This window comes from Mya arenaria, chromosome 11, assembly GCF_026914265.1.
Source record: "Mya arenaria isolate MELC-2E11 chromosome 11, ASM2691426v1".
Lineage (NCBI taxonomy): Eukaryota > Metazoa > Mollusca > Bivalvia > Myida > Myidae > Mya > Mya arenaria.
In genome coordinates this window covers 26,459,106-26,485,933 of record NC_069132.1, presented here as the reverse complement: position 1 = coordinate 26,485,933, position 26,828 = coordinate 26,459,106, and the positions used below count along the sequence as shown (strand labels likewise).

The 26,828-nt window shown below is 34.6% G+C and overlaps 2 protein-coding genes across 5 annotated transcripts; one reads left to right on the top strand and one right to left on the bottom strand.

The window, feature by feature from the left end:
* Positions 1 to 1,879: 1,879 nt before the first annotated feature.
* LOC128209086 (26S proteasome regulatory subunit 6B) lies at positions 1,880 to 11,171 on the top strand. Its single transcript, XM_052912933.1, has 9 exons — positions 1,880 to 1,974; positions 6,899 to 7,000; positions 7,646 to 7,832; positions 8,179 to 8,325; positions 8,693 to 8,896; positions 9,284 to 9,451; positions 9,740 to 9,816; positions 10,091 to 10,315; positions 10,653 to 11,171. Exons 1-9 carry the CDS (start codon positions 1,942 to 1,944, stop codon positions 10,764 to 10,766), a joined length of 1,257 nt encoding a protein of 418 aa, XP_052768893.1. The 5' UTR covers positions 1,880 to 1,941; the 3' UTR covers positions 10,767 to 11,171.
* A 1,470-nt stretch (positions 11,172 to 12,641) lies between these two features.
* Positions 12,642 to 26,789, bottom strand: LOC128209084 (uncharacterized). Of its 4 annotated transcripts, none has more exons than XM_052912930.1 (14): positions 26,530 to 26,789; positions 25,028 to 25,192; positions 24,567 to 24,750; positions 24,072 to 24,189; positions 23,437 to 23,613; positions 22,587 to 22,777; positions 21,995 to 22,168; positions 20,241 to 20,506; positions 19,112 to 19,248; positions 18,516 to 18,701; positions 18,202 to 18,339; positions 16,992 to 17,509; positions 16,546 to 16,615; positions 12,642 to 16,111 (listed from the first exon to the last, which is right to left on the bottom strand). In XM_052912930.1, exons 2-14 carry the CDS (start codon positions 25,170 to 25,172, stop codon positions 15,860 to 15,862), a joined length of 2,556 nt encoding a protein of 851 aa, XP_052768890.1. In that variant the 5' UTR covers positions 25,173 to 25,192; positions 26,530 to 26,789; the 3' UTR covers positions 12,642 to 15,859. The 4 variants fall into 4 exon arrangements, with proteins under 4 accessions (XP_052768890.1, XP_052768889.1, XP_052768892.1 ...); XM_052912929.1 differs by having other exon boundaries at positions 26,534 to 26,789; XM_052912932.1 differs by having other exon boundaries at positions 26,619 to 26,789.
* Positions 26,790 to 26,828: the final 39 nt, after the last annotated feature.

Genomic DNA, 26,828 nt, shown 5'->3' with positions numbered 1-26,828 from the left:
AAGTAATCAGTAAGTGTTACCTTCAGTTCTTATAAGAAACATCAGTCGGTTTGATATAAAAAAAAGTTTGGTTCTCTTTTATTTATATAAAATAACAGCCAGCGACGTCGGATGCGGTTGGCAGAATGCCGTCGAATTACGCCTTTGATGTCGTTAACGTTACGTCTACATGCGCGGACGTAAATCAGTCCATAATAATTGTATACACTGAACGTTTTATTTTGGGATAAGTAATCAGATATTTTTATTCTGGCAAATAACTAAACTGTCGACATGTTTTTAAATTCACAGAGTCAAATATAATCGTTAAGCTCGGTGTAGAGATAAATTGCTACCCCTTTCTGAAAAATGACGTGTAAAATTCCTCCGCTGTAATTCATAATATATTATATTTTAAGCGTTGTTATGTTTCTACGTTTTTAAACATTTTACTGGATATTTTGCTTCCAAGTAGTTCTAGATTCATGGTAATAATTACATATTATTTTAAAACTATATTGGGGTTAGTTATATGTATTGACATGAACAATATTGATTCTTAATCTTTATAAAAAAAAAATAATTATAGAACTTTCAGTGAACTATTTGTGGGTCGATCCCTTAAGACAAATGAAAGAAACATAATACCAGACACACCACAGGAAATATACATATATTGCATAATAAATATAAATCTGCTAAACAAAATAGAGCAAAATGTTAATAAAACCAAATATATTCATACACTAATAGCACGATACTTTAAAGAAATTCGAAACGTTGAACCCTGAAACTAATTCGTTGTCCTTAGAGAACTGCAGCATAATAGATGTCCTTCGATGATAACGAACGTTTGTCTATAAGTTTGTTTTCGTGAATGATCAATGATGTTAAAAAATTGCAGCCCTTACGTTAAAATCATTTGTGGGAATGACATGACAGTGACAATAATAGTATTGTAAATAAGTATACTTATGAAAATAAGTAAAAAAGATTATAACGAAAATTTAACTTCTTCCTGTAAATAATATGCATGTACGCATTGACTCAAATTATTGCTATTGAATCACTGAGGTGTAGAAAATCTTATACCACTGCTTATTTGTATTGTGGTAAATATTTATGATGTTATTGTTTTTGTTTAGTTTTTCATTCCGAGTGAGGGCTGAATGATCTTTGTACTAGGGACATGTTTGTTCTCAAACAGTATACTATCAAATGATTACCTTCTGTCCGCATATGTGTGATCAAATATGAAATATGATTTCAATGTTGGTGTAACGCTGATTAAAAAACGTATCGCATTTTTGGTTGCTAATCGCAGAATGACGGTAAATAACACAATTGACGTCGTCAACGAAAACGTCGTCTTGCGTTGCAAAAATGTAGTTCCGATTTAAAAGGGCGAAAATGGCACACTATTCCGAATAATTGTAATGAATATTTTTAACATGGATTTTAAAGCTGCACTCTCACAGATTGAACGTTTTGACAACTTTTTTTTTTGTCTTGGAACGAGCCATTTTTTGCGAATATGCATGGAAACCAGTTATATAAGACTGCTGACAAAAAACACATTGCAGATTTTTATATCTAAGTTCAACAATTGATGTTTTATGCATTTTTCTTAAACTTTTAGTAACGGTTTAAGCCATAAACCATTAATTTTCGAACGGAAATAGGAAAATCTGCGATCTGATCTTTTGTCAACAATCTTTTATAGGTTTGCAGATATTAACGCAAAAATTTGCACTTTCCAAGACAAAAAATATAAAAAGTTTGTAAAAACGGTATATCTCTGAGAGTGCAGCTTAAATAGCATGAAACATAGTGACAAGGGATATAACTACGTTTTGTGTCTGTATGACACTGTTGGTACGCTTGAGCTACGGGTTATCGAAAAAAGATAATGTGCGATTTTCACAGCGAGATAAAATATCGCAAAACAAAACCGGCTTCATCATGGAAGAAATTGGACTGAACCCTCCAGAAAAAGTGTGTAAATCAGCGTTCAAATTAGCAATATTAAGAAGAATCATAATGTCTTCGATCTTTTCTTGGTTGAAAACTAAAAATCCAGAGCGTGTCATCTAAATATACACATTTTCACTTATACCATAGTGTATTAGTGGGTGGGGAAATGCTGTCTCATTTAATTTAGGTGGAGGTTATATGGGAGACGTTTTCTCATTATTCAATGATAGAGGGGATTCAAAAATGGATAATGTCGTAAAATGACTTATTTGCTACATAATGGTTTAAAGCTGTCTATGGGTATAAGATAACTATATGGGAAGCAGTTTTGATATATCTTGGCCGTATTTACTAATATGATTACTATATTGAAACGAAGTGTTGACTATATGGGAGTCAGTTTTGGTAAAAAAGAAAATCCTTACTATATGGGCACCAGTTTTGGTAACTCAACGAATATATAATCATATAACACCAGACAGTTGATAAAAAGGATTCAGTGTTTGTTAAATGCAATTTATGGGTATACAATAGCTACAATAATGAGCGATCAGGGATACTTTTTTATTATTTTGACATTTCATGTGTATCCCTGTAACGCTACAACTCTCTACCATTTAACACTGGGCGAAAGAATATATAGTAATATTATGCATCGATGTTGATTAATAATGATATAATTGTTACAAATGTACCTAACAGTGATCTTAACTGGGTTGGATTTGTCGTTAGAGTCGTTATTTTCACATAAATATACTCTGGGTCACGAAATGAGCGTAGCAGTCCACCATTTTTTATACATGTTGATTTTTATCAAATAAATTTGTACCCATCCGTCAATGATGGTTAACCCTGTGCGCAGTCACAGTTATCCTCCCTTTTCTATGTATTGTGCAGAGCAACGCAACAGTGTTCAAAAATGGTGATACCTAATCATCATCATCATCATCATCATCATCACGAACATCATCATCATCAACTTCTCCCAACTTGACCCATCAAACACGTTAGCGTTCAGCGCATTGAAATGGTTGCATTTTAATAGTGTTATTTAACCGAGCCTATTAACGACCAAAATATTCGAAATCCTCTACCCCGTTTCATACATGTACACAACCTGTCAGATTTGTCCTAGATTTACAGATTAATGGATACAATCGATGCATGTAAGTGCATTATGGTATCTGAACATGTTTTTTTGGCATTATGACATAAATAAATGTGTGTTTGATAGTAGGCAATGATATTTTCATAGAAATTTGAATTTATAACAAAGATAATTTAAAAATTGTGGCCGCGAGGATCCTCTGCGCAAGGCCCGTTTGCTACTTTTTGCTGGGATGGTGGACGTCACCAGTCTGCCATAGTCTAAAAATTGTCAAAAGACTGGTTGACGGCCATTTAGGTGGACTAGGGTATACAATTACTATAAGGGAGTCAGTTTTGGTTAAATGCAATTTATGGGTATACAATTACTATATGGGAGTCAGTTTTGGTTAACTGCAATTTATTGTTATACACTTACTATATGGGAGTCAGTTTTGGTTAACTGCAATTTATGGGTATACAATTACTATATGGGAGTCAATTACTATAAGGGAGTCAGTTTTGGTGAACTGCAATTTATGGGTATACAATTACTATAAGGGAGTCAGTTTTGGTTAAATGCAATTTATAGGTATACAATTACTATATGGGATCCAGTTTTGGCATCTCTACTGTAGGCTAGGCATTGAAAACACTTTACAACGAACAGCTGAATCAGCTGACTATATGGGAGTCAGTTTTGGTTAAATGCAATTTATGGGTATACAATTACTAAATGGGAGTCAGTTTTGGTTAACTGCAATTTATGGGTATACAATTACTATATGGGAGTCAGTTTTGGTTAAATGCAATTTATGGGTATACAATTACTATAAGGGAGTCATTTTTGGTGAACTGCAATGTATGGGTATACAATTACTATAAGGGAGTCAGTTTTGGTGAACTGCAATTTATGGGTATACGATTACTATATGGGAGTCAGTTTTGGTTAACTGCAATTTATTGGTATACGATTACTATATGGGAGTCAGTTTTGGTTAACTGCAATTTATGGGTATACAATTACTATATGAGAGTCAGTTTTGGTGAACTGCAATTTATGGGTATACAATTGCTATATGGGAGTCAGTTTTGGTGAACTGCAATTGATGGGTATACAATTGCTATATGGGAGTCAGTTTTGGTGAACTGCAATTTATGGGTATACAATTATTATATGGGAGTCAGTTTTGGTGAACTGCAATTTATGGGTATACAATTACTATAAGGGAGTCAGTTTTGGTTAACTGCAATTTATGGGTATACAATTACTATATGGGAGTCAGTTTTGGTGAACTGCAATTTATGGGTATACAATTACTATATGGGAGTCAGTTTTGGTGAACTGCAATTTATGGGTATACAATGACTATATGGGAGTCAGTTTTGGTGAACTGCAATTTATGGGTAAACAATTACTATATGGGAGTCAGTTTTGGTTAACTGCAATTGATGGGTATACAATTTCTATATGCGGGTCAGTTTTGGTTAACTGCAATTTATGGGTATACAATTACTATATGTGATCCAGTTTTTGCATCTCTACTGTAGGCTAGGCATTGAACGCACGTTACAATGAACAGCTATAATGATATATCTACAAAATGCAATGAACCAAAACTGAATCCCCTTTAGTCAGTCGGAAGTCAACTGTTCATTTCAATATGAATTCAATGCCTAGAGATATCAAAACTGGATCCCATATAGTATTGATGCTTTACTCATGAAATGCAATTGCATTTAACCCAAAACATGATCCTTTTAAGTCTACTGTCCAATTTAAAATGAATATGCGTTTGTTGTGTTATCAAAACTGGATCCCATATACAGAGGAAAATGTGTTTTTACCAAAACGGGATCCCTTACCGTCAACTGTTCGTTTCATTATAATGCTCACGGTTTAGAGATATCAAAACTGGATCCCATATAAAGTAATGCTACACACATACAATGCAATTAACCAAAACTGAATCCCTTTTAGTCAGTTAAGGCAACTGTGTATTTCAATATGTTTCCACTGCCTAAGGATATCAAGCCTGGATCCATCTAGTAGTTTCATACCCATACATTTATGTTGCAAAAATGCATTTAACCAAAACTGACTCCCATATAGTAATTGTATACCCATAAATTGCATTTAACCAAAACTGACTCCCTTATATTAATTGTATACCCATAAATTGCAGTTAACCAAAACTGACTCCCATATAGTAATTGTATACCCATAAATTGCATTTAACCAAAACTGACTCCCATATAGTAATTGTATACCCATAAATTGCAGTTCACCAAAACTGACTCCCATATAGTAATTGTATACCCATAAATTGCAGTTAACCAAAACTGACTCCCATATAGTAATTGTATACCCATAAATTGCATTTAACCAAAACTGACTCCCATATAGTAATTGTATACCCATAAATTGCATTTAACCAAAACTGACTCCCATATAGTAATTGTATACCCATAAATTGCATTTAACCAAAACTGACTCCCATATAGTAATCGTATACCCATAAATTGCATTTAACCATAACTGAATCCTTAATCAACTGTCTGGTGTAATATGACTTCATAATATTTGTTGAGTTATCAAAACTGAATCCCATATAGTTTTGTTGACTAAACGGGGGTCAGTTGAAAGTCATTTTCATTTTTTGTTTATTTATTTTTTATAAAAACTTTAGCCTTATTGAAGTGTGCAATTGACTAAAATGGATCCAGTTTCGGTTTATCACCTTATCTGCCAAAATATATAATTGTATACAATTTGGATAACTATAACCTTTGTTATCAAATGAAGGCATTTAGTTTTAAAGTAAGAGCATATTTAATAATTATAACTCCACAACAGCCATCGTACTATTATAATATTAACTATAGCATTCCTATCGGAAAGTGATTGCAAATACCGGGTACCGGTAACCGTGCTTTTGCACCGCCCTTCAAACGATTTGCGTTAACCAAAATCGAATCCCCTAAATATTCGATTTCGTTTCCCATATAACACTTACCTTTAATTTACATTAGAGTGACAAGATATTCAAAACAATTAAAACATTATTCACTTTCCTCTTTTCGAGTTTATCTTTTAATTAATACTTATCATTGCTTTTTATATACATGGAACAGCAGCATGTCTAAAATTACCATATCATAAATATCTGCCAGAATGTAAAGTTAAAAATCCCTATATTAATCAAAATGTCGTCTGTCAGAATGGTCAAAACGATCCTCTTTCCAGTTACAATTTCATCTACTTGTCCATTGTTTCTCAAATTTTTATGAATAGGGTCAGGGCCCTTAGCGTTGTTAAAAATAGCAACAAAATGCCTAAATGTGAGTTTTCCATTCAGTATACTCAACTAGTTAGACCCATTTTCTCGCTCACTCGCTGGGATGTTCATAGGTTTCCTCAGTGGATAAAACTGTTTTCCTTGCTGAAACCCCACAAGTTGTACTTTGACAGTGGAATATTATAGAAATCAAAGCATCAGTAAATCGTTTATATGAAATCCTAGCTTCAAATATGCTGAAAATACAAGAAATTTCGCGATTTACATAACATATATTGAAAAAGAAATAAGAAATTATCGGCAGATCAAACAATAATTAGAACAAAAGCAGTAACATATAATGCCTTGTTTACCAAGAAGCAACAAATGGCAAGTTCCTGTACACCAAGAATGCATGTGGTTTGTGTAAATATAATCACTGAGGCTTAAGCTCTTAACCAGATCTGTTAGCTGCAGTGTTTAGGTCAGATTGTATCACTTTTGATAACAAAATAATTTCATTGCAATATTGCAACATCTTGACAGGTAGTTCACATCTAATTTTCAGCTATCTATTTTAGGAGGATTCCGGACTGACTGAGTCTCGGCCTGGAACTGCCCCTAATACAGCTCATATTGACCCACTGGGAGTGGACATCGAAGATCTGTATGTTAAATACAAGGTAAATAATTTGTTAAAACCAAAGACAAGGAATCATCATCACACGTAAATGTTCATAGTTTTCTGTTAATGTACATAATTTTATTCACATAATTGCAATACTGGATAGAACTGTATACGTTTTCAGCAGTATTGTGCCCAGAGATAATATTGGGCCTAAAAAAAAATAATGTTTGGTTAGGGTTACATCCTTTTCAAAAATAGGTAGGGTAGGTAGGCTTTTTTTATTTTATTTTTTTTATTAGGCTTTTTATAAGAATGTCATTTTCATCATTGGAGAATAGTGTTAAAGTTATCTCCTGTATAAGCATTTAAGGTTTTAAACTCCATATATTTTTTTTTAAAAAGTTTTTTTTTTTCAAACTAACTATATAAACGGTAGGGTCGGCGCCTATTCTGTAGGTAGGGTCAGGTAACCCAAACCAAATGTTTTTGTTTTTTTTGGCCTTGCAAATAATATGGAATCTTTAAAAGTCAACTGTAGAGTAATTTAAATTAATGGATATTTTATATTAAGCAATCTATTAAAATAGTGGTAATCCAACATAGCAAGTGAAAACTGTTTTTGTGTAGTTAAAATGTTTGTTTTTTCCTTAAAAGATATGTATATTTGACCTTTAAGTCTCCATTTTCTATCTATTAACAGAAACTTCAACGTCAGCTAGAGTTTCTTGAAGTTCAGGAAGAGTACATCAAAGATGAGCAGAAGAACCTTAAGAAGGAATACCTGCATGCACAGGAGGAGGTGAAGCGCATACAGAGTGTGCCTCTTGTCATCGGACAATTCCTAGAGGCTGTTGACCAAAACACTGGAATCGTTGGATCAACCACTGGTTTGTCCTTTGTTAAATAACATTCGGTGTGAGAGTTGCAACATTATTAAAGTGAAATCCAGATTTGACCGGACACTTAAATAATGTCTGTTCATAAAATGATTGTTTGTCAAATTTCATAACATAATTATTCTATTCACAAATTTACTTACGCGCACATCATCACAGCATAAGAACGTTAACTTACTAGGTAAAATCAAACTACAATACAGTCATGTACATGAAGTACATGAAGTAACCAGTGAGTGTTTTTTATTTGCTTTTCCAAGTACAATATGTTGCCTATTTTGAAAGATAAAATACTCACACTGCAGGATTTGAAAAATATGTATTTTGAACATTTCAGGTTCCAACTACTATGTGCGCATCTTGTCCACCATAGACCGGGAGTTGTTAAAGCCGTCAGCCAGTGTGGCCCTTCACAAACACAGCAATGCCCTCGTGGATGTCCTTCCTCCGGAGGCAGACAGCAGCATCACCATGCTAGGGGCTGGTCAGTTGCTTTCCTACACTAGGTCAAGCCTAATATACAATCATGCAAAACTTTATTCTAATTTGAAACTTACAAAATAAATCCATCTGGGAAAACTTATATCTGCCAGACATTTGCAACCATTTCAGAGTTACTCTTCTTTTTCCCTCTCGTCACAAATTAACTGCGGAAACTTGGTTGTGCAAATATAAAGCTTGTTGCAAAACTAATACATTCTTATTCAGAAAGGATATGCATTGCAGTCAAGATTTTCATTGAGATTCTTTCAATGGTTTTAGTCTGAACTCTTTAACGTTAATTATTTGTTTAAGGACCAGAAAAAACTTTTTAAATGCAATTCTAAATATTTCTGTTCGTATTCCTGCAGATGAGAAGCCTGATGTTGAGTATGTCGATATTGGTGGTATGGACATACAGAAGCAAGAAGTTCGGGAGGCTGTGGAGCTGCCCTTGACCCACTTTGATCTTTACAAGCAAATTGGTATCGACCCTCCCCGTGGTGTTCTCATGTTTGGACCACCAGGATGTGGCAAGACCATGTTGGCTAAGGCTGTAGCCCATCATACTACAGGTGAGTGTAAACTGTGGTTGTCATTTGTTGCACATTTCTTTTTACTAGCAGATTCATATAGACCTACTAAGTGGAATTTTAATGTGTTATTTCATAAGAGTGTTGCAAGACTGTTAAAGCCATCTGTTGTTCACAATACTCCAAATGTGTCTTTGACATGAGTAACAGTTCAAAATATTTTGTGAGAATGTTTCTTGTTCTCAGCTAAATGGCTTAAAATTGTTATGGCAGGAAATAGGAAAAAAAACTTGTTTCAACTTCTTTGAATTAACTTTTACTGTGATAATATATTATTTAGTACAAAGTATGGCATTTTGGGGCCGTATACTGCAAAATTTACTATTAATTTAGTTCATGTATATATTATATTTTTACTGACACTTTCAGCTGCATTTATCCGTGTTGTCGGTTCTGAATTTGTCCAGAAATATCTTGGTGAGGGACCACGTATGGTGAGAGATGTGTTCAGACTAGCCAAGGAAAATGCTCCAGCCATCATCTTCATTGACGAAATTGATGCTATAGCTACCAAGAGATTTGATGCCCAGACCGGAGGTTTCTATATCCTTCTCATACATTTTCAAGTAAAACTGTACACTTAAATAAAAGTCTTTTAAAGTTGACCATGTCAGATTAAACTCATTTGTAGTGATTTCACAATCTAACCTCTGAATATTTTTAATGGTTACATGTACCGTATATGGATTTTAGAGGGATTCTGACAGTATTTTGAAATCTGATGGAAAAAAACCTCCGTTTTATTGTTCCTGAACATTTTCAATTAAGGATCAATTTAGAGCAACAGGGATGCATGTATTCAGTGTGTAAAATTCCTCTCCACAGCTGACAGAGAAGTGCAGAGAATCTTGCTGGAGTTGCTGAATCAGATGGACGGCTTTGACCAGACCGTCAATGTTAAGGTATATAGATAAAGTAGAACGTCTTTAGCTTTATACAGATATATGGCAGTAATCTATACAAATTTAAGTCAGACAATACTAAAATTCATTTATGCCATTTATGGAATATGTTATGGAATGTGTTTAGAATAGAACATGTTCATGTATGGTTATGAGTAGAGTAACTTCCCAAAAGAATGAAAAGCAATTACTTTAAAGTGACCTTTTTTGTTTTAAAAGTAAATACTTGATCACCACATGTAAAAATGTAAGTTTGTTTGCAATCTGTTTCCAGGTTATCATGGCGACAAATCGTCATGACACATTGGACCCTGCCTTGTTAAGACCTGGTCGACTTGACCGTAAAATTGAGTTTCCCCTCCCTGATCGGCGACAAAAGCGTCTAATCTTCTCCACCATCACCGGGAAGATGAACCTCAGTGAGGAGGTAGACTTGGAGGACTATGTTGCCCGGCCAGATAAAATCAGTGGGGCTGACATTAACGCCATATGTCAGGAGGTGGGTTTTAAGTTTTCATAAAATAATGTTTGATTATCAGTGTGGTTGAAAATAGTACATATTGAATTTAATCCTTCAAACCTAAACTGTGAAAACTTACTGGTAGTTTTTGATAATTTATCTCTAATTCTAAATTGAATATGTTTTGGCTCAAATTAATGCCATTTTGAAATTGTAACTTTTTAAATTTTGATGTTTATTGTTATTGTTCAAGTGATGTTTTGTTTTTCACTAAGAAATTAACATACCGAGAGCTTGAATGTTCAAGCAGATATGAAAGCTATATACTGATATCATGAATCCATCTGTAAATACTGTTTATCTTCTATTGTCTCAGGCTGGGATGCAGGCTGTGAGGGAGAACCGTTATGTGGTGCTGGCCAAGGACTTCGAGAAGGGATACAAAAACAACACCAAGAAAGATGAAACTGAGCATGAGTTCTACAAGTAAAACAACCCCACTCTGGAATTTAACAATGCTGGATAGTGAAAATATTCATGTTTGGATGTATGGATTCTGTAGAATTGTTCATTGTTGGTTTATATGTTGGCCAACTGTTATGGTGAACTTGAAAGTTTATGTTGACTTTAAAAATGATCAATACAATGTTAAAATTTGCAGTCAACTAATTTATTTATGAAAAGTTGACACTAACAAGGCTGTAAATATTTACGTGTATGTAAACATGTACAAACATGTACAGTTAAAGGAACATTGTCACTGATAAATCTTGTGTTTTGATGGATTAAAATGTAGAACTCTATGACATACAGAATTCTAGCCATTATATGACCAGATAAACATGTCATGAATGTGTAAAACAAATCCTTTAAAAATAAAGATTTGCTATATTGATATTAAACTTGTGTTTATTTTTCAACCCATTATACCGAAAGTTAAGGGTCATTTATCAAAAATGCTTGTATTCGGCTTCTCTGTGCTGTAACTCGGCCAAGCATATAAAAATCCCCAATATTAATGTCCATTGATTGGACAATGTGTCAAGAGTCTGTAGGTCAAAGGTCAAGGTTACTGTTGAGGATCTAAAATAATCATCTTATTTTGGCTTGTCTGCGCTTTAACTGGCCCATACATTAGGGATTTAAAAATAACTTGGCACAAATGTTTGCCATGATTACAGTAATGTGTTGGGTAATAGGTCAAGATCACACATGGAGGTCATGGCTAAAAAGTCCTTGTTTTTCTTGTCAAGACTTTTACTTGGTCATGCATTCGGGATTTCAAAATATTAACTTTGTACCCATCTTGACCATGACAAGACTGTGTCACCATCAACACTCATATCTGTACCAGGGGTATGTTGAAGGTCAAAGTCAGACTTAAGGGTCTGTGGTCAAAATCAGTGCTCTAGTCATAAGTTAGGCAAGCATATAAACCTTTTAGAGTTTGCCTTCTCCACTTATCCTTCACTCATTTAATTCGCCCAAACCAAGCATTTGCACAAATGTTGAAAACTTAGTATTCATCACATTGCAGTGGTTTTAGTTGTCTTTTTAAACCAAAAAAATCATGACATTTAACAATACTATTTGAAACAACATGTAGGTGGCAATCATCTTGTTAGAACGTTTGACACTATCTTTTAACTGCATGTACTACATGTGTATATATATATATATACAGATAGTATAATATTAGTTTGAACTGTATCTTTCTTGAACTTTAAAATTTGCCCCTAGCTTAGGTTTTATTTCATAAGAACTTGAGATCTTGATAACAAGTATAATCCGAGTGAGATCTGCTGTGTGCAGGACGTATCTAGCGGTCAAGTCATACTTCGTAGGCCTAATTCTGCATAAATATCAATAGAATTATTTTGCATCCATACTGTTAACTCCCTTGGTGTTATGGAATAACTCGGTAAAATCTGAAGAAAATTATAGATTTTTGGTTCTGCGCAAGACCGAGGCCATAACTTAAATAAATCAAGGTCAATGTCAATCCATTTTCTATCTAATCTAAGCCATATTTCTCATAGAAAGTTTCAAAATTACTGCATAATGTTCATCTGGTGGACCAATCGTATACAATTGGATCAAATTTGTGCAATGGTTATGCAATGGTTTTTGTGGTTATTGATAGTAAACAATGACCAATAATTGGATAACTATCAAAACCAAAGAACTAACCAGTTGACACAATACGCTGTTCAACCTAAGCAGGGTTTTAAGATGTCAAACATTACAATCTTGGCAAGGAACAGTGGCAGCACTAGAAGTGATGAGTTTTCAAGGGATACCTTTCCAGTTTCAATATTAAAGAAAATTAAGTCTTGAGTATCTACACCAACTACTTTATTTATAAGTATAATAACATGTTTTGCGTAAAGTACAAAAAAATATCAAATATACCTGGTTATAAATATCACAGACAAGACGGTTTCATTCATGTATGTAAATAAAAATGATATGTGAATAAGAGAGAGAATAAAATGCCAAATGTAAGAATGAATAAGTGAAAGCAAAAATAGAAACTGGCATAAAGATCCATTGTGCTAAGACAAATGAAAAATTCTTATCTGAATCCTCTTTCTCACGCATAATATCATAATTTCACTATAATCCTAAGATTCTACAAAATCTATATGAAAAAAGAGCGTAAGAATTGCGTAAAATTAAGAAAGGGCAATAACTCTTTCAAAAAAGGTCAAATTGCAAAAGCCTGACAATATGCGCTGTGTCACTATATAGTCATAAATGTAAGGAGTTGCGAAGAAACCAATTTTAAATGTAAAATAAAGAAAGGGCAATAACTCTTTCAAAAATGATCGAATCGCGAAAGCCCGACAATATGCCCTGTGTCACTATATAGTCATCAATCTGTGAAAGTTTGGTAGAAATTGCATGAAAAATGTAAGAGGAGTTGTGAAGACACCAATTTCAAATGTAAAAAAAGGGCAATAACTCTTTCAAAAATGGCTGAATCGCGAAATCCCGACAATATGCGCTGCGTCACTATATAGTCATCAATCTGTGAAAGTTTGGTAGAAATCGCATGAAAAACGTAAGAGGATTTGCGAAGAAACCAATTTAAAATGTAAAATAAGCAAAGGACAATAACTCTTTCAAAAATGGTCAAATCGCAAAAGCCAGACAATATGCGCTGCTTCACTTTATGATCATCAATCTGTAAAAGTTTGGTAGAAATCGCATGAAAAACGTAAGAGGAGTTGCGAAGAAACCAATTTTACATAGTAGATAAGCATAGGGCAATAATTCTTTAAAAAATGGTCAAATCGCAAAAGCCAGACAATATGCCCTGCTTCACTTTATGATCATCAATCTGTAAAAGTTTGGTAGAAATCGCATGAAAAACGTAAGAGGAGTTGCGAAGAAACCAATTTTAAATGAAAAATAAGCAAAGGGCAATAACTCTTTCAAAAATGGTCAAATTAGGAAAGCCCGACAATATGCGCTGCTTCACTTTATGATCATCAATCTGTGAAAGTTTGGTAGAAATCGCATGAAAAACGTAAGAGGAGTTGCGAAGAAACCAATTTTAAATGTAAAATAAGCAAAGGGCAATAACTCTTTCAAAAATGGTCAAATCAGGAAAGCCTGCCAATATGCGCTGCTTCACTTTATGATCATCAATCTGTGAAAGTTTGGTAGAAATCGCATGAAAAACGTAAGAGGAGTTGCGAAGAAACCAATTTTAAATGTAAGATAAGCAAAGGGCAATAACTCTTTCAAAAATGGTCAAATCAGGAAAGCCCGACAATATGCGCTGCTTCACTTTATGATCATTAATCTGTGATAGTTTGGTAGAAATCGCATGAAAAACATAAGAGGAGTTGCAAAGAAACCAATTTTAAATGTAAAATAAACAAAGGGCTATAACTCTTTCAAAAATGGTCGAATCCTAAAAGCCCGACAATATGCGCTGCTTCACTTTATGATCATCAATCTGTGATAGTTTGGTAGACATCGCATGAAAAACGTTAGAGGAGTTGCGAAGAAACCAATTTTAAATGTAAAATAAACAAAGGGCTATAACTCTTTCAAAAATGGTCAAATCCTAAAAGCCCGACAATATGCGCTGCTTCACTTTATGATCATCAATCTGTGAAAGTTTGGTAGAAATCGCATGAGAAATGTAAGAGGAGATGCAAAGAAATGAATGTGGGACGGCGAACAGACAGACGCACACACGCACGCACACACACACACAGAATCGCGCCTACCATTACTATATCCCCTCGCCTTTTCAAAGCGGGGGGATAATAAATAATAAGAGACAAGCAATTTGATGATTAAGTGACTGTGTGAATATATCAGACTACACATCATGGGGTTTTAGGCAGGTTTACAGAAAGCCAGGTCACTGCAAGAGAGGGACTGGGGTGCTTGTGGAGGAAAGTTCACATTGTATCTGGCTATAAAGAACTTAACATTATGAATCGGACAGAAATTGTAAGATCGAAGTAATATTAAATTTGGTTGGTTTCAACTGCCAACCATGTAAAGATTGTATGTCTATAGAATCATACTATATATATTTTTTTTTCTTTTCTTTTTAATGTTTTATTAATTTAAGCATTTAATTTTATGAAGGCAAAAGGTTGCCCTTGCTGTTCTCCATGAGGGCGGTAGGGTGCTACCAAAAAAGGACAGGGAGCAGTACATTTCCATAAATCTTTAGCTGAAACCCTACATCATGTAAAAGAAATCTTAGATCATTAAAACTTTGTGGCATTTATGATAAATCAATAAAGTGTATCACATATTATGCATCAACAAAATTTATTTGAATTCTTATTAAGTCTTATTATAAAATACAAAAATGTATTGAAATATCAAAACATAGACATTACTTGCCCACACATAAAACAAGAGACTTGCTGAAAGCGGGAGGTGCTCTCCAAATGCTAAATTTCTATGAACTTTTGAAAAGGCAGAAATTATAATAAAAATGTGCTGGTAGAAGGTGAATGGTCGCAGCATTATTATCCACAAGTTGAAAAAGATGTTTGATCATGTTTGTTTATACAACAAAGTTTAAATGAATGCCTTTAAAACATTCCAAGATATGGCCTGTACAATTACCCATTTATTGAAAAATATCAGGTTAAAGGGAGATAACTTAATAAATATGCAGGGTAGATTACAGTACAATGCGCTGGTAGAATGTGAATGGTTGTAGCATTATTATAAGTTGAAAAAGATATAGGCAGGTTTGTTTTTATACCAAGTTGCATTTGAATCTCTTTATTAATTTTCAAGATATAGCCCAGACAAGCACACGTAAAAAATAATCAGGTTAAGAGCAGATACCGTAACTTAAAAAAAATGCAAGGCAGGATTTCACGACAGAAGGAAAGACAGACGAAAAGTTGCGACTACATGCTTCTCCCTTCTGGGAACATAATAAGTTAACAAGAAAAACAAATGATAAACAAAACATTATACACATGAATGCCAGCCAGTATATATTGATCGCAGTATGTGTATTGGATTTCATTTGTCGGGTAAATAAATAGCTGATTGACCAGCAATCAAAGTAAAGTCCATTTCCTCAAAATTCTACAACAATGTACAAGCACTACTCTTCTTCCCTTCCTTACAAACGGCTTTGTCATTTTTGATATGGTTTTGATCAGCATTTTTGGATATGTTTGGATTATTTTCAATCTTTCCTTCCTTGTCACTTTCTTTGTTAGTCAGTGTTTTTGTGTTGTCAGCTGGTGTTGTCATGGATTCAGGTTTGTGTTCCACTGTCTGGCTAACAGGCTCTTCTGAACCATGCTGCGAGACAGGTTTCCCCAGCTTTGGTTCCTATAATAAACAAATTTATTTAAAATAAAAGAATATTTACATATAAAATCAAAGATTTGTTATTTATTTATAGTGTGGTACTTCGATCCATGAACTTTTCTGCTGTTAAATAATACTAGAATCTCTTCTAATCAAAGGTTGTACATACATGGATGCCCTATGGGTTTAATAGCTGTAACAAACATTTAATAGAGAAACTAAAACAATATCCTTATTATTGTTGGCAAGATGGTTCTCAAGATTATGGTATTCAAGTGTTAGGGAAAACAGAATAAACGGAAGAGAACCCACTAGTACTGCTTGACCACAAACTAAACTCACACGCGCTAGGCCAGGTAACAAACCAACATGCACCTTGCTGTGAATTGTGTGCGCTAACCATGGCAAAACAGAATAACCAAAATTTGTTGAATTATTAACCCACCACAACTTACCTGACTGGTTTCTTTTCTTCTGTGTTCCTTCAAGTTCACCAGGAGAGCTCCGTGATTCTCCAGCATGGTGCTAAAGCAGTTCAAAACAATTCATATTAAAAATTAGTTAGATAGACATTCATTTTTGAGTTTATAACAGAATTGCTTTTGCAGAAGAGTTATCTAAAGAAATTTCATTTAGCATGTAACTATGGTTTGCCTAAATTTAATACAAGATTTGCTTTAGAAACCAGTGGTGCAAAACAATTAAATTGGTAACTTAATTGAATTTTTAGGATTTGAGACATGTTTTTCAAGAAGAGCTATTTTCTTACAGTGTCAAACTCAACACAGCTGTATGTGTATTATATGAGTGTATATCAGAGTTACCTTCATGCTTATTCAAAAAGACTCATATGAAATTATTACACACAGTATGTACAACATAAGTATAGTTACTCTCTTACTCTGGATGTAACAAGAACTCAAGCACATCGTAAACTGCCTTCAACACAGCAAAGAAATCCTTGTACTGCGATCTAAAAGTGTGAGCGTGACCAAATCGACTTTTCTTGCAATACACAACTTTTTTGTCTGGTTTGGTATCAGGAAAACATGATTTCTGAAAGTCTGCCCACACATCATCAGAGAGAACCAAATCATACTTCAAAATCCTTGGGAAGAACGGCCGCCCATGCAGGGGTCCTGCCTTTATAAGGTAGATGATGTCATTCTCTAAAGAACGCTGACGATTTAACACTAAATGCAGCTCTTGCATGTGTGCGTCGCTTTGTAAGAATTGTTGCGAGATGAAGAGGACAATGCATTTTGCTTTGTCAAGTGCAGAAAGACGTGTTTGCTCCACTGCTGTGTGTAGACTGATGTTAAGTCCTGGATAAAGTTTGTCAATTACACTACAAAATGTTCCCACCAGATTTACTGTGTCATTGGCATAAATGATTGCAATGTCCATCACTGATTCATCCTGAAAAGTATTTGAACAACACTATAATTTCTGTGCTAGCAGTGGTATTTTTTATCGAGTTTTCTCATGGTCATCTATAAATTTCAGACATTCATATATATTTTAACAGTATCTGCAAAGTGCAATAGCAGACATCTTGCAATAATACCGAAATATAAATGCACAACAAGTTGAATGGTAAAACTCTTCTCTTTTTCTTAGTCAATGACTAATGTTATGTTATGTTTTGATATGGTATGTATGTTTGTTATTCATGTCGAAAAATATGGTAGCTCATTTAGCATATGTTTCTTGTTAGCATATATGCGACTTTAAATAAAGATTCTTGTATCTTTTAAGGGAAATATTTCTGCAATCATTAAAGCCAGGGATATGGGCCTTGCTATACAAACTGATAAACATACTGCCACTGATATCATATGTATTAATTTCACTGTGAATAACTTGCATGAATTTTGAGTTATGATCAGGGTGATGAAAATAATGCCCATGACAATGAACAAGGCTATGACAATACTTTGGAAAATAGTCCAGCAAACAGAGTCAATGGTTATTAATACATGGCAAATTTATTCTGAGCAACCTAAAAATGATTTATTAATGCAGAAATGAATGCATAGTCATGTCTTGGAGTATGAAAAAAAGTTTGTTTATTCTACATTTTTTGGTAACACAACTATCAAGAACCTTACAATTTCTATATTTTGCCTCTTCTGGATGTTGGGATTTTTGATAGGTGCTATCATCTTTTCCTCAAAAGAGAGTTGAAACTTCTGTTTGACTTGTGAACACCGCCAGGCTTCAAGCTCATCGTATATGTCCAGCACTGTCTGAAATTGTAGAAGTCAGTATAATACCAAAAAAAACAAACTTGCATATCAAATATCAAAGATTGCCACCAGGATTACTGTTTGCCAAATTAAAATGACGGTAACACTATGAAAAAAAAACCTTTTATACAATACAATACAAAAACAGTAAAATATCCAACAATTATAAAACCTACCATTTCTTCAGGATCAATCTGTTCAGACTCCTCTGACTTGAGCCAATCTACGACCTCAGAGGCAAGTCCTGTAGCAAACTCCTTGAAGTCCCCAGCAGCATGTTTCACATCTAGGCACTCAGAGATATGTTCAGGAAGTTCATTCACTCCCTCAATCAGCACTGGGATAAGTCTCATGCCTTTGTCCTTAATATTTAAAAAATAATCAAACTTTCAACCCTTGTATCATACCAACAAAACTAGGCTGCTTACATGCAATTTGACAATTAAACAACATGGTTGCTTACATGCAAATTGAAAAGTGCATTAAAAGGTTGAAGGCTTATCTTTAACATTTAATCAAGTTATATTTTAATATTCCTTTTTTGGTAAAGTGGAAAATATTTTTTTTGGTTTAAAACAAAGTTTAACCCAAACAACATTTTTGTATTTGTTCTTTCTTGAAGATGAAGTAACTTCTTCTAAATGTAGATTTTTTGTTAGCGCATGGATTTTAAATTTAATACATGTAATAAATAAGAAACACCAAACCCAGAATCCACAGAAGCCTTAAATACCATGTTATATGCCAAGTACATACATTCTGTAAAACTTACCTTACATAAGTGTCTGGCAAATGCGAGGTTAAACTCTTCAGTGCACACAGTGGAGGTGAGATAGTTTGGGGAGATAAGCGCCACCATACATTGACACTCTCCAACACTCTGGTATAACATATTTTGCCAGTTCACTCCTGCAAGCAAGGGGTCCAATATTAACATCATATTCTGTAAAGTAAATAGTGGAGGTATACCGGTATTAACAATAATTAGGAGAGATTATTGTTACCATTTACATTCTCATACACTCTTTAAAAACATATTCTGCCAGATAACCCTTGCAATGGAGGGGTCCATTACAAATAACAAAAGCACCTTCAGGTGATGTTGCCCAGGTAGCTCAGTGTTAGAGCATTTGTTTCGAAAGGTCGCAGGATTCAACCCCCCCCCCCCCCCCCTCTCCGCCTCAAACTGAAGCACTTTAAAAATGGTGCCAGTAGCTTCCTTGACTAGTGCTTGACATTACACAGTAGTACTTGGAAAATGGTGTTCTCAGTACTGGTTCAGCCAAAAAAGGTGTATTCCATGTATGGGTGCTTTATGCTGGGCACATTAAAGAACCAAAGAGCTAGGGTATCGCACTGGGATCTCTTGTATCTCACTCTGATTCTACAAGTCTTCAGATGTCTAGATTAGACTTCGAATTGCTGTCACTTTTATCTCATGTCAATAATGGCATTTAAACACAATTTAAATTGTGATGGCGTCACTGCAGGGTCAAGCCATAATACAGCAAATGGGCGTGGGCAGACATTGATAAACTCAAACAAACAAACAAAGTTGAGGCCAATGCTGTCCCTGTCATTAAATACACATAACTCTACAAATATTTTAGCCAAAACACACATGACTCATGATAATATCTAACAGTACTCAAATTAATTATGTCCAAATGGTAATGGACTTGAACGTGGGATTCATAACAACTTTATAGTTGTCTCTACAATAAAAAAAAACTTCTCCCAAATTATCTAGCTTTTCTCAATGTAACTCAATGTTTAAAAGAAACAAAAATAAAGAGTAACTTCTCCCAATGTTGCTTTAACATTCTACCTTTTTCAAAAGCCTAGCTTGATTTATGATCAACTAGATTTAAAATTAATCAGTATTAAGTGAGTACACAAACCTGTAGTAAGGGCACTTCTATCATAGAACACCTTTATGAGCGGATCAATGTGCTTAAATATTTCCAACATGAGTTCTGCTTGCTGGGGATTTCGGTGGGAATACGAGATGAATACATCATACTGAAACTTCTCCGCTGACTGAAGTTTTGCCTCAATGATTGTCTTTGATGTTGCAGCATCTGATGGCTGTTTGTCAAGGGATTCTATGACCATTGAACATGCCTCCCGTATTTTATCATGTGTTGTGTCCCCTTCTTTTCGGATTCTGAAATCAAAATTGGAAACTAATGATACATGATACAATCACAACTGATACAAGAGCGCCGTGCAGCAAAAACTAAAATTCATCTGTTGTTGTTTATAGTCAAACAAGGGGTATACATTTCAGGAGTTTTAGAGTTATGGGTCTTGCTTTACATATGTGCATAAATACCAATTTCCAAATGAATTTCTTTAAAGGTTAAATTCTTTGCATGATGTTGATGATAATGACACCAAGGCTATCACAATACCTCGACTATTTTTCTGCAAAAACATAAAGGCTAATGAAATAAGTCTAATAACTGATGACAACAATGAAAATGACACCATGGCCATCACAATACCTCTTATTAAACAGAAGAGTTAATAAAATAAGACAACAAAACTGTGCATGGTGGTTGACTTCTAGCTGAACATATTCTGAGAAAGGAAGAACGTGTTATTATTTTAATAGGTTTCTGCAATTCCTGTGATAACTTGAATGAACAGAACAGGCAGACATAAATTATTATCAACACTAATAAAATAGTACATCCTCTAAATATGAATATATCTTGAATGGTGTAAAGCAAAAACAAGAGTGCTGCAGAGCAAACACCAACACTCATCAGTTTTTTCAGTCAAACAAGGGACATTTAACGCATTACTCAACACTTATCAGAACCAGAGTTAATTGCCTTGTTTAAAATGCCTATTGTCTTAGGCAGCATGTAAACCAAGTTGATGTTAATGTTAAAGTTTTTGCACAATGACGCTGCCTCTGCTGCGGCTGACACCTCTCCCTACACTGCCAATCACACCTCGTCTATCACAATACATCAACTTGTTTTGTTTTGTTTAACGAAAACTGAACAGAGAAAACAAAATGTATTGGAAAATTTTCTATATGACTGACAACATGTTTTAAATTAAAAACATTCGTTGTCAATTAGACTTATCGGAATTATTGATATTGTAACCAATTTGCTTTTCAGAATTCTAAAGAAGTGTCATGATATTTATTAATTGGTCTGGCTTGGTCAAAATCGGTCCAGACTGGCAAATTGCCAGTTTTTAGAAGCCCTGATAGTTAATACAAATAAAAAATAGACAGTGACTTCTTCCACTAACATATTTTCCAAACATCCAAGCATGCTACTTGTTCATGTGTAAAGGAAAACCAGTATATAAAATGTACGAGACCGCTTCAGTATGAACATCAACACTTATCTGTTGGTTTTAGATAAACAATGGGAAATTATTGACATTTATGAAAGCCAGAGTTATGTACCTTGCTAAACATGTGTGTTTTGTCTCTAGCATCATGTGTTCCAAGATTCATTTGAATATCATAAACAATTTGTTATTTATGTTCAATATTAAGCTCTTGCACACAGATGACATCAACGCCAAGGCTATGGGAATCCCTCGAGTGTTTTTCTTTGAAAAACAAACAAGCCAATTCTTAACAAAAAAGACAAGGTAAAAGTGTAAAATGCACATGTGAGTCTACCTGCAGTCAATCCACTGTACTAGACCCATGTACGAGGGGAGTGTTTTAATTGTGTCAACGTAGAACGGTGAGAGAACGTTGGCTGAGAACAGCTGGTTACAACACATCGCCATATTGTACTGGTCCAGACACTCTGAACTCTCCATGAAGTTTGGCGTCAGAACTGTTACTATCCTGTACAGATATTATATAAAGTCATTTTTTTTCAATTACAATGTGCAGTCATCACATTTAGAATTTTGGATGAAAAACCCAGAATTGTTGCTGGATTCAAATTGTTAAGGAATGTTACTATGAAAACAACAACAGAAGTTCAGCAAGACCTGAAAGCATTTCACCAGTGCAGGACTTGTGGCTTATTTTGACCACTCAGTAATGATTCCTTTTTTAAATTGTTATGTATGGTATTTACTCTGTTGATGATTTGTTACTAGATGTTAACACAGAATAGAATGAAATGTACCTTAGCAATATTGCAAATTGGCATGACCAAGGTTTTTAGTCAGGGCATTTTGGTAATTTGGTTAGACCACCTCAAACAAACTAAGTTTTTAGAATGGCCTCATAAATAATGATTCATTACAATGCTCACTTTTTGCAAGCCACCATGTTGCTGAAGATTTCATCTTGCCATATTTGGCCCTCCTTAAATTCCTTACTCTGTATATACAACTTGACATCAGGTTTTAATTTCTGAAACTGCTCTTTGATTGCATCGACAAAGGTTTTGTCCACTGGATTGAAAGTCAGGCATACATCATAGGCTTTCTTCAGGATTTTGTTCTAAAAATAGTGAATTCAAATTTAGATTAAACTTGTTTAATTTCAGCTTTGTTGTGTAAACATTAATTTAACCAACATTGGGCAGATCGTTCAAAACTTTGTTAAAATTAACTAAATGACCAACCAAATTGTTAACTTTTAAATGTGAAATATCTGATCATGATGTACTCACATATTTAGGAATAAACAAGTACAGCTGAAACAATTTTTTATGAAATAAAGAAGGTAACAAATGTGAACCCATAAAAATTCCAGAACAGTAATGATTTGAAGGTTGACTGAGATGGTGTTAACAACATTGCCAACTTTGCAATGTTCTGAACAATCGGCCAATTCTTGATTCCAATATTAACTTAAACATTCCACATGAGTCTCCTAAGGGTGAGAGTAATATGAATACACAGCAGAATTTTCTGGTCAAATGTGAAGGGCTATCTCCTATCACAAACTGTGAGAACACGGTAATCTCAAAATTTTAACAGAGTTAATGACGAACCAAACAGTTGTATACTTTCATTTTCATGCAAACCAATGTTCAATTAAAAACTACGAAGTTTTTGAGACATTTTATTTCCATCAATTTGATGCTGATATCTTACATAAGGTATTTGGATGATCAATGAATGTAAATTAACAAAAACAAAAATATGTAATTGTACCTTCAATGCTTCATTCTTTTTCAGATATCTCGTCTTTAAAGCAGTAAACATGGTATTAATACCATCATCAAAGTTTCCATAGACGACGATCTTCAGCACCTTCAGTGGAAGCCCCGCCAGGATCCAGGATGCTGCAGACTCAATCATGGCCCCTAAAACCTGTGACTTGCCTCTGCCCTGAATATTTTCAATTACTGATTACAGTAAAAACAAGCAAGCAGTTGTCAATGCTAATGCATTTCTTGCATACCCCGAATCCTGGTTGTTGAAACTAGTATGAGGTACAACCAAGTAAAGTTGTGGTGCACCAGACATTACAAGCATGTGCACAAATGTGTGCAAAAAAATAGCTGCTTTGTGCCTATTTGGGGTCTCACCCTTACCCAAAATATGGCTTTTGAAACAACGGTGTGATGCACCTGACACTAGACCATTGATACTGGTATGACCGGTAATAGAACCGGTATGCGCCCCTCTTGGTACGCCAATGCTTAGAAATGTGAAAACCAAAATGCCTGTTTGTATATCAACAGCTTTAATTCCTTCAACAAGTCACATGAATTCATTTTATGACAACAGAACATCATTTTACCATATTTTTCATTATAAATGAAAACTAAAAAGTTTTATTTAACCTGGTGTCCGGTAGCTAGCAGTGGTGTGATAACTGAGTGTTCAGTATTGTTAAAAACAGGTACAAACACACGAAACATCTGTGATATCTGCTGTGTAACACTGTCTGCTGTCCTGCGGCTAGGGAAAAGAATAATAAAAAAGACTGAATTAAGATGTAGTTTAAGCATGCTACATCATCTAAATGTTGTCAAACTATAAAACAGTTACTCACTTGATGATTAACAATCCACGACCACCACAATTTATTTGTTTGTTCGAGGTTTTCACATCAAGCAAAATGTTGAATTAAGATGAAGTTAAAGCCTGCTACACCACCTTAATGCTGTCTTACTACAATAATGATTAGTTACTCATTGATTATAAACAACCCAAGTCCAGAATGTATCCAGGTTTTTTTAAAGGAATACCCGGGTTCAGATCTGGCTCTCACAAATTTCCAAAATACTTTCTACCTCAATTTGGCAAACAAAAAAATAAACATTGAGTGGCCTTACCTTTCAAAGCAGAGCACTTTGTTAAAGGGAAGATGAGGATGGTCATTTATCAGCGGTCTGGTCAGCCAGCAGGAGAAATGGTGCCTCAGGTCGAGATCCTTCTCGTTTGACAGGTTCATCAGGTTCACTCCAAGGTTTTTCTTCAAAGCTCCCAGAACTGTGCCACTCATTGGCGAATAGTCTCCTGTATATTCACCACAAGTACATGCATTTTTTTTCAATTTGACTCAGTTCAACATGTTGTTTGTTAACATAACATAGGCAAGGTAGAGTAAATTAAAAATAACAAAAGTAACTGCATTCTCCGAGTATAGATCCCAAAAACTGAACTTTGATGGAATTTTCACTATTTTTTTGTATGGCAATCCCGTATTGAATGTTTAATATTTTAGACTAAGTACAGAGCCAAAGTAATAATGGCTGTATTAATTAATTACTATTGTAATTCTTTACATTCTTACCTGGAAATGCAGACACCATAATAATGTCTACTTTTTCTTCACGAGGGAGCTTTGTGATATCCCCAAACAGCATTTCAATCCTGTAGAGGCCATTCTGGGTCCACAACTCTATCACATGTTCTGGATTTAGCTGTAGGCTACCCATAATGCACTATGATCGTGTGTCTGAAATATGAATGCAAGCTGTATTACCGGTACATTTACATTAAAGAAATAAAATATGCAACAAACTTGTACATCTATTGACAGAGGCTAGTGGTAGAACATTTGCTTTTTAGAGCGAGCAGTCACAGTTCAATCTTATGTAATACCAAGGAAGTAAAAGACTACCCTTGGTTAAAAAAAGTTAATCGGGGTCATCCATAGCAGTTACCATTAAATTTTCAGTGACGAAATCAGCCTGGTTCATTTTGGTCTACTTTTTTATATTTAACTTAACTCTTTGTTTTAAATATGCAGACAATTATATTTTATTAACTTTTAGTCCTTTTCTCAGCATTGTTCTTTACCAAATGGATTAATACTCTCAGTTCTAGTAAATACTCAAAAATGTGGGCTAATATTGGCATATAATAAAGTAAGTAAGTATTTCATTAATTAATGTAGAAAAAAATAAATACACCCATGAAAAATTGGGATATAACTTTTTAGTGACAAAAATTTGCAGAATAACTGCATTTATAATATAAGAATAACTACAGAAATATATTCAAATTACAATAATTTTTGGACTTAGCCATCATGGTCCTTCATGGAATTTCACACTTATAATATCATTGATGCTTTCCACTGTCAACCTTAAGCAAGTTTTTAAATTCCAGGGGATATAGATCCCCCAGTGGGGGACCAGGGGATGGGTAGAAATTCCGGGGGATTTTTCCCCCTGCCGGGGGATATGGCATGTATGTCTTAATATAACATTCATGTGAAGCAAAATTATATAGGCCTGCCCATAATGCACCAGTCAATTGTAACCACGGATACCCCAGGTCTGGGGAATAGTGGGGACTTTGACTTTCGGTCTAGCCAACCCCGGGTAAATTCTCCGCCCTGTGGGGATGAACTGCTAGTAAATCCCCGCCATGGCAAATGCCCCCGCACCCCAGGGACCCTAGGTAAGGCCTATTCCCCGCTATTTTTCGCGCGAGAACAAAACTACCACATTCACCCGGCACTGCGGGGCCACCTAGAAGTTTAAAACACGGCCCATTTCCCCGGTATAATAAGGGGGGGCCATGGTTACAGTTGACTGGTGCATATAGGTCGCTGAAATTCGTCCGAATTGAGGATACGACGCACAGTCAAATTTACCATTAATGACTGAATGTCTATATGTTTTCTTGTACACTTGTCACAGCTAGGGTATTGCAACTGTCATTACAATTTTAACTGGGAGTAGGATTTCTTTTTTTGTTATTGGTCTGATCACAGATTTTATTCTCAGAATGTCTTTGAGATGCCATGATATCAGTTCAGTCAAATATTACATGAAAAATCCCTACCTACCACGCTATTTTGGCATTATACATATGATTTTATCTGACTGTTAAACACAAGAACTTGTAATTTCTGCGTTGTTTACATTCGTTACCGTTGAAGTAGCACACAACACATTCTGATAAAATTTTAAAACTTTTAGTATAACAACTTTAAATCGCAAAGATATCAAATTATCTCAATCAAATTATTTTTAATTAATATTGAACTAATATGTACGTATATGTCTAACTCATTATGAACTCGAAAAGACTGAAAAAGAATAATTGGCAAAATCGAACTGTTGTCTGCTACAAATATTTTA

Bases quoted from the DNA above. Each gene is read 5' to 3' on its own strand.
- LOC128209086 (XM_052912933.1), top strand. From the start codon at position 1,942: ATGGAAGAAATTGGACTGAACCCTCCAGAAAAA. The intron at 1,975-6,898 runs GTGTGTAAATCA...TATCTATTTTAG, and splicing joins GACTGAACCCTCCAGAAAAA to GAGGATTCCGGACTGACTGA. The intron at 7,833-8,178 runs GTTTGTCCTTTG...TGAACATTTCAG, and splicing joins AATCGTTGGATCAACCACTG to GTTCCAACTACTATGTGCGC.
- LOC128209084 (XM_052912930.1), bottom strand. From the start codon at position 25,172: ATGGGTAGCCTACAGCTAAATCCAGAACATGTGATAGAGTTGTGGACC. The intron at 22,169-22,586 runs GTGAGCATTGTA...ATATCTGTACAG, and splicing joins AACATGGTGGCTTGCAAAAA to GATAGTAACAGTTCTGACGC. The intron at 18,702-19,111 runs GTAAGTTTTACA...TTAAATATTAAG, and splicing joins TTGCCAGACACTTATGTAAG to GACAAAGGCATGAGACTTAT.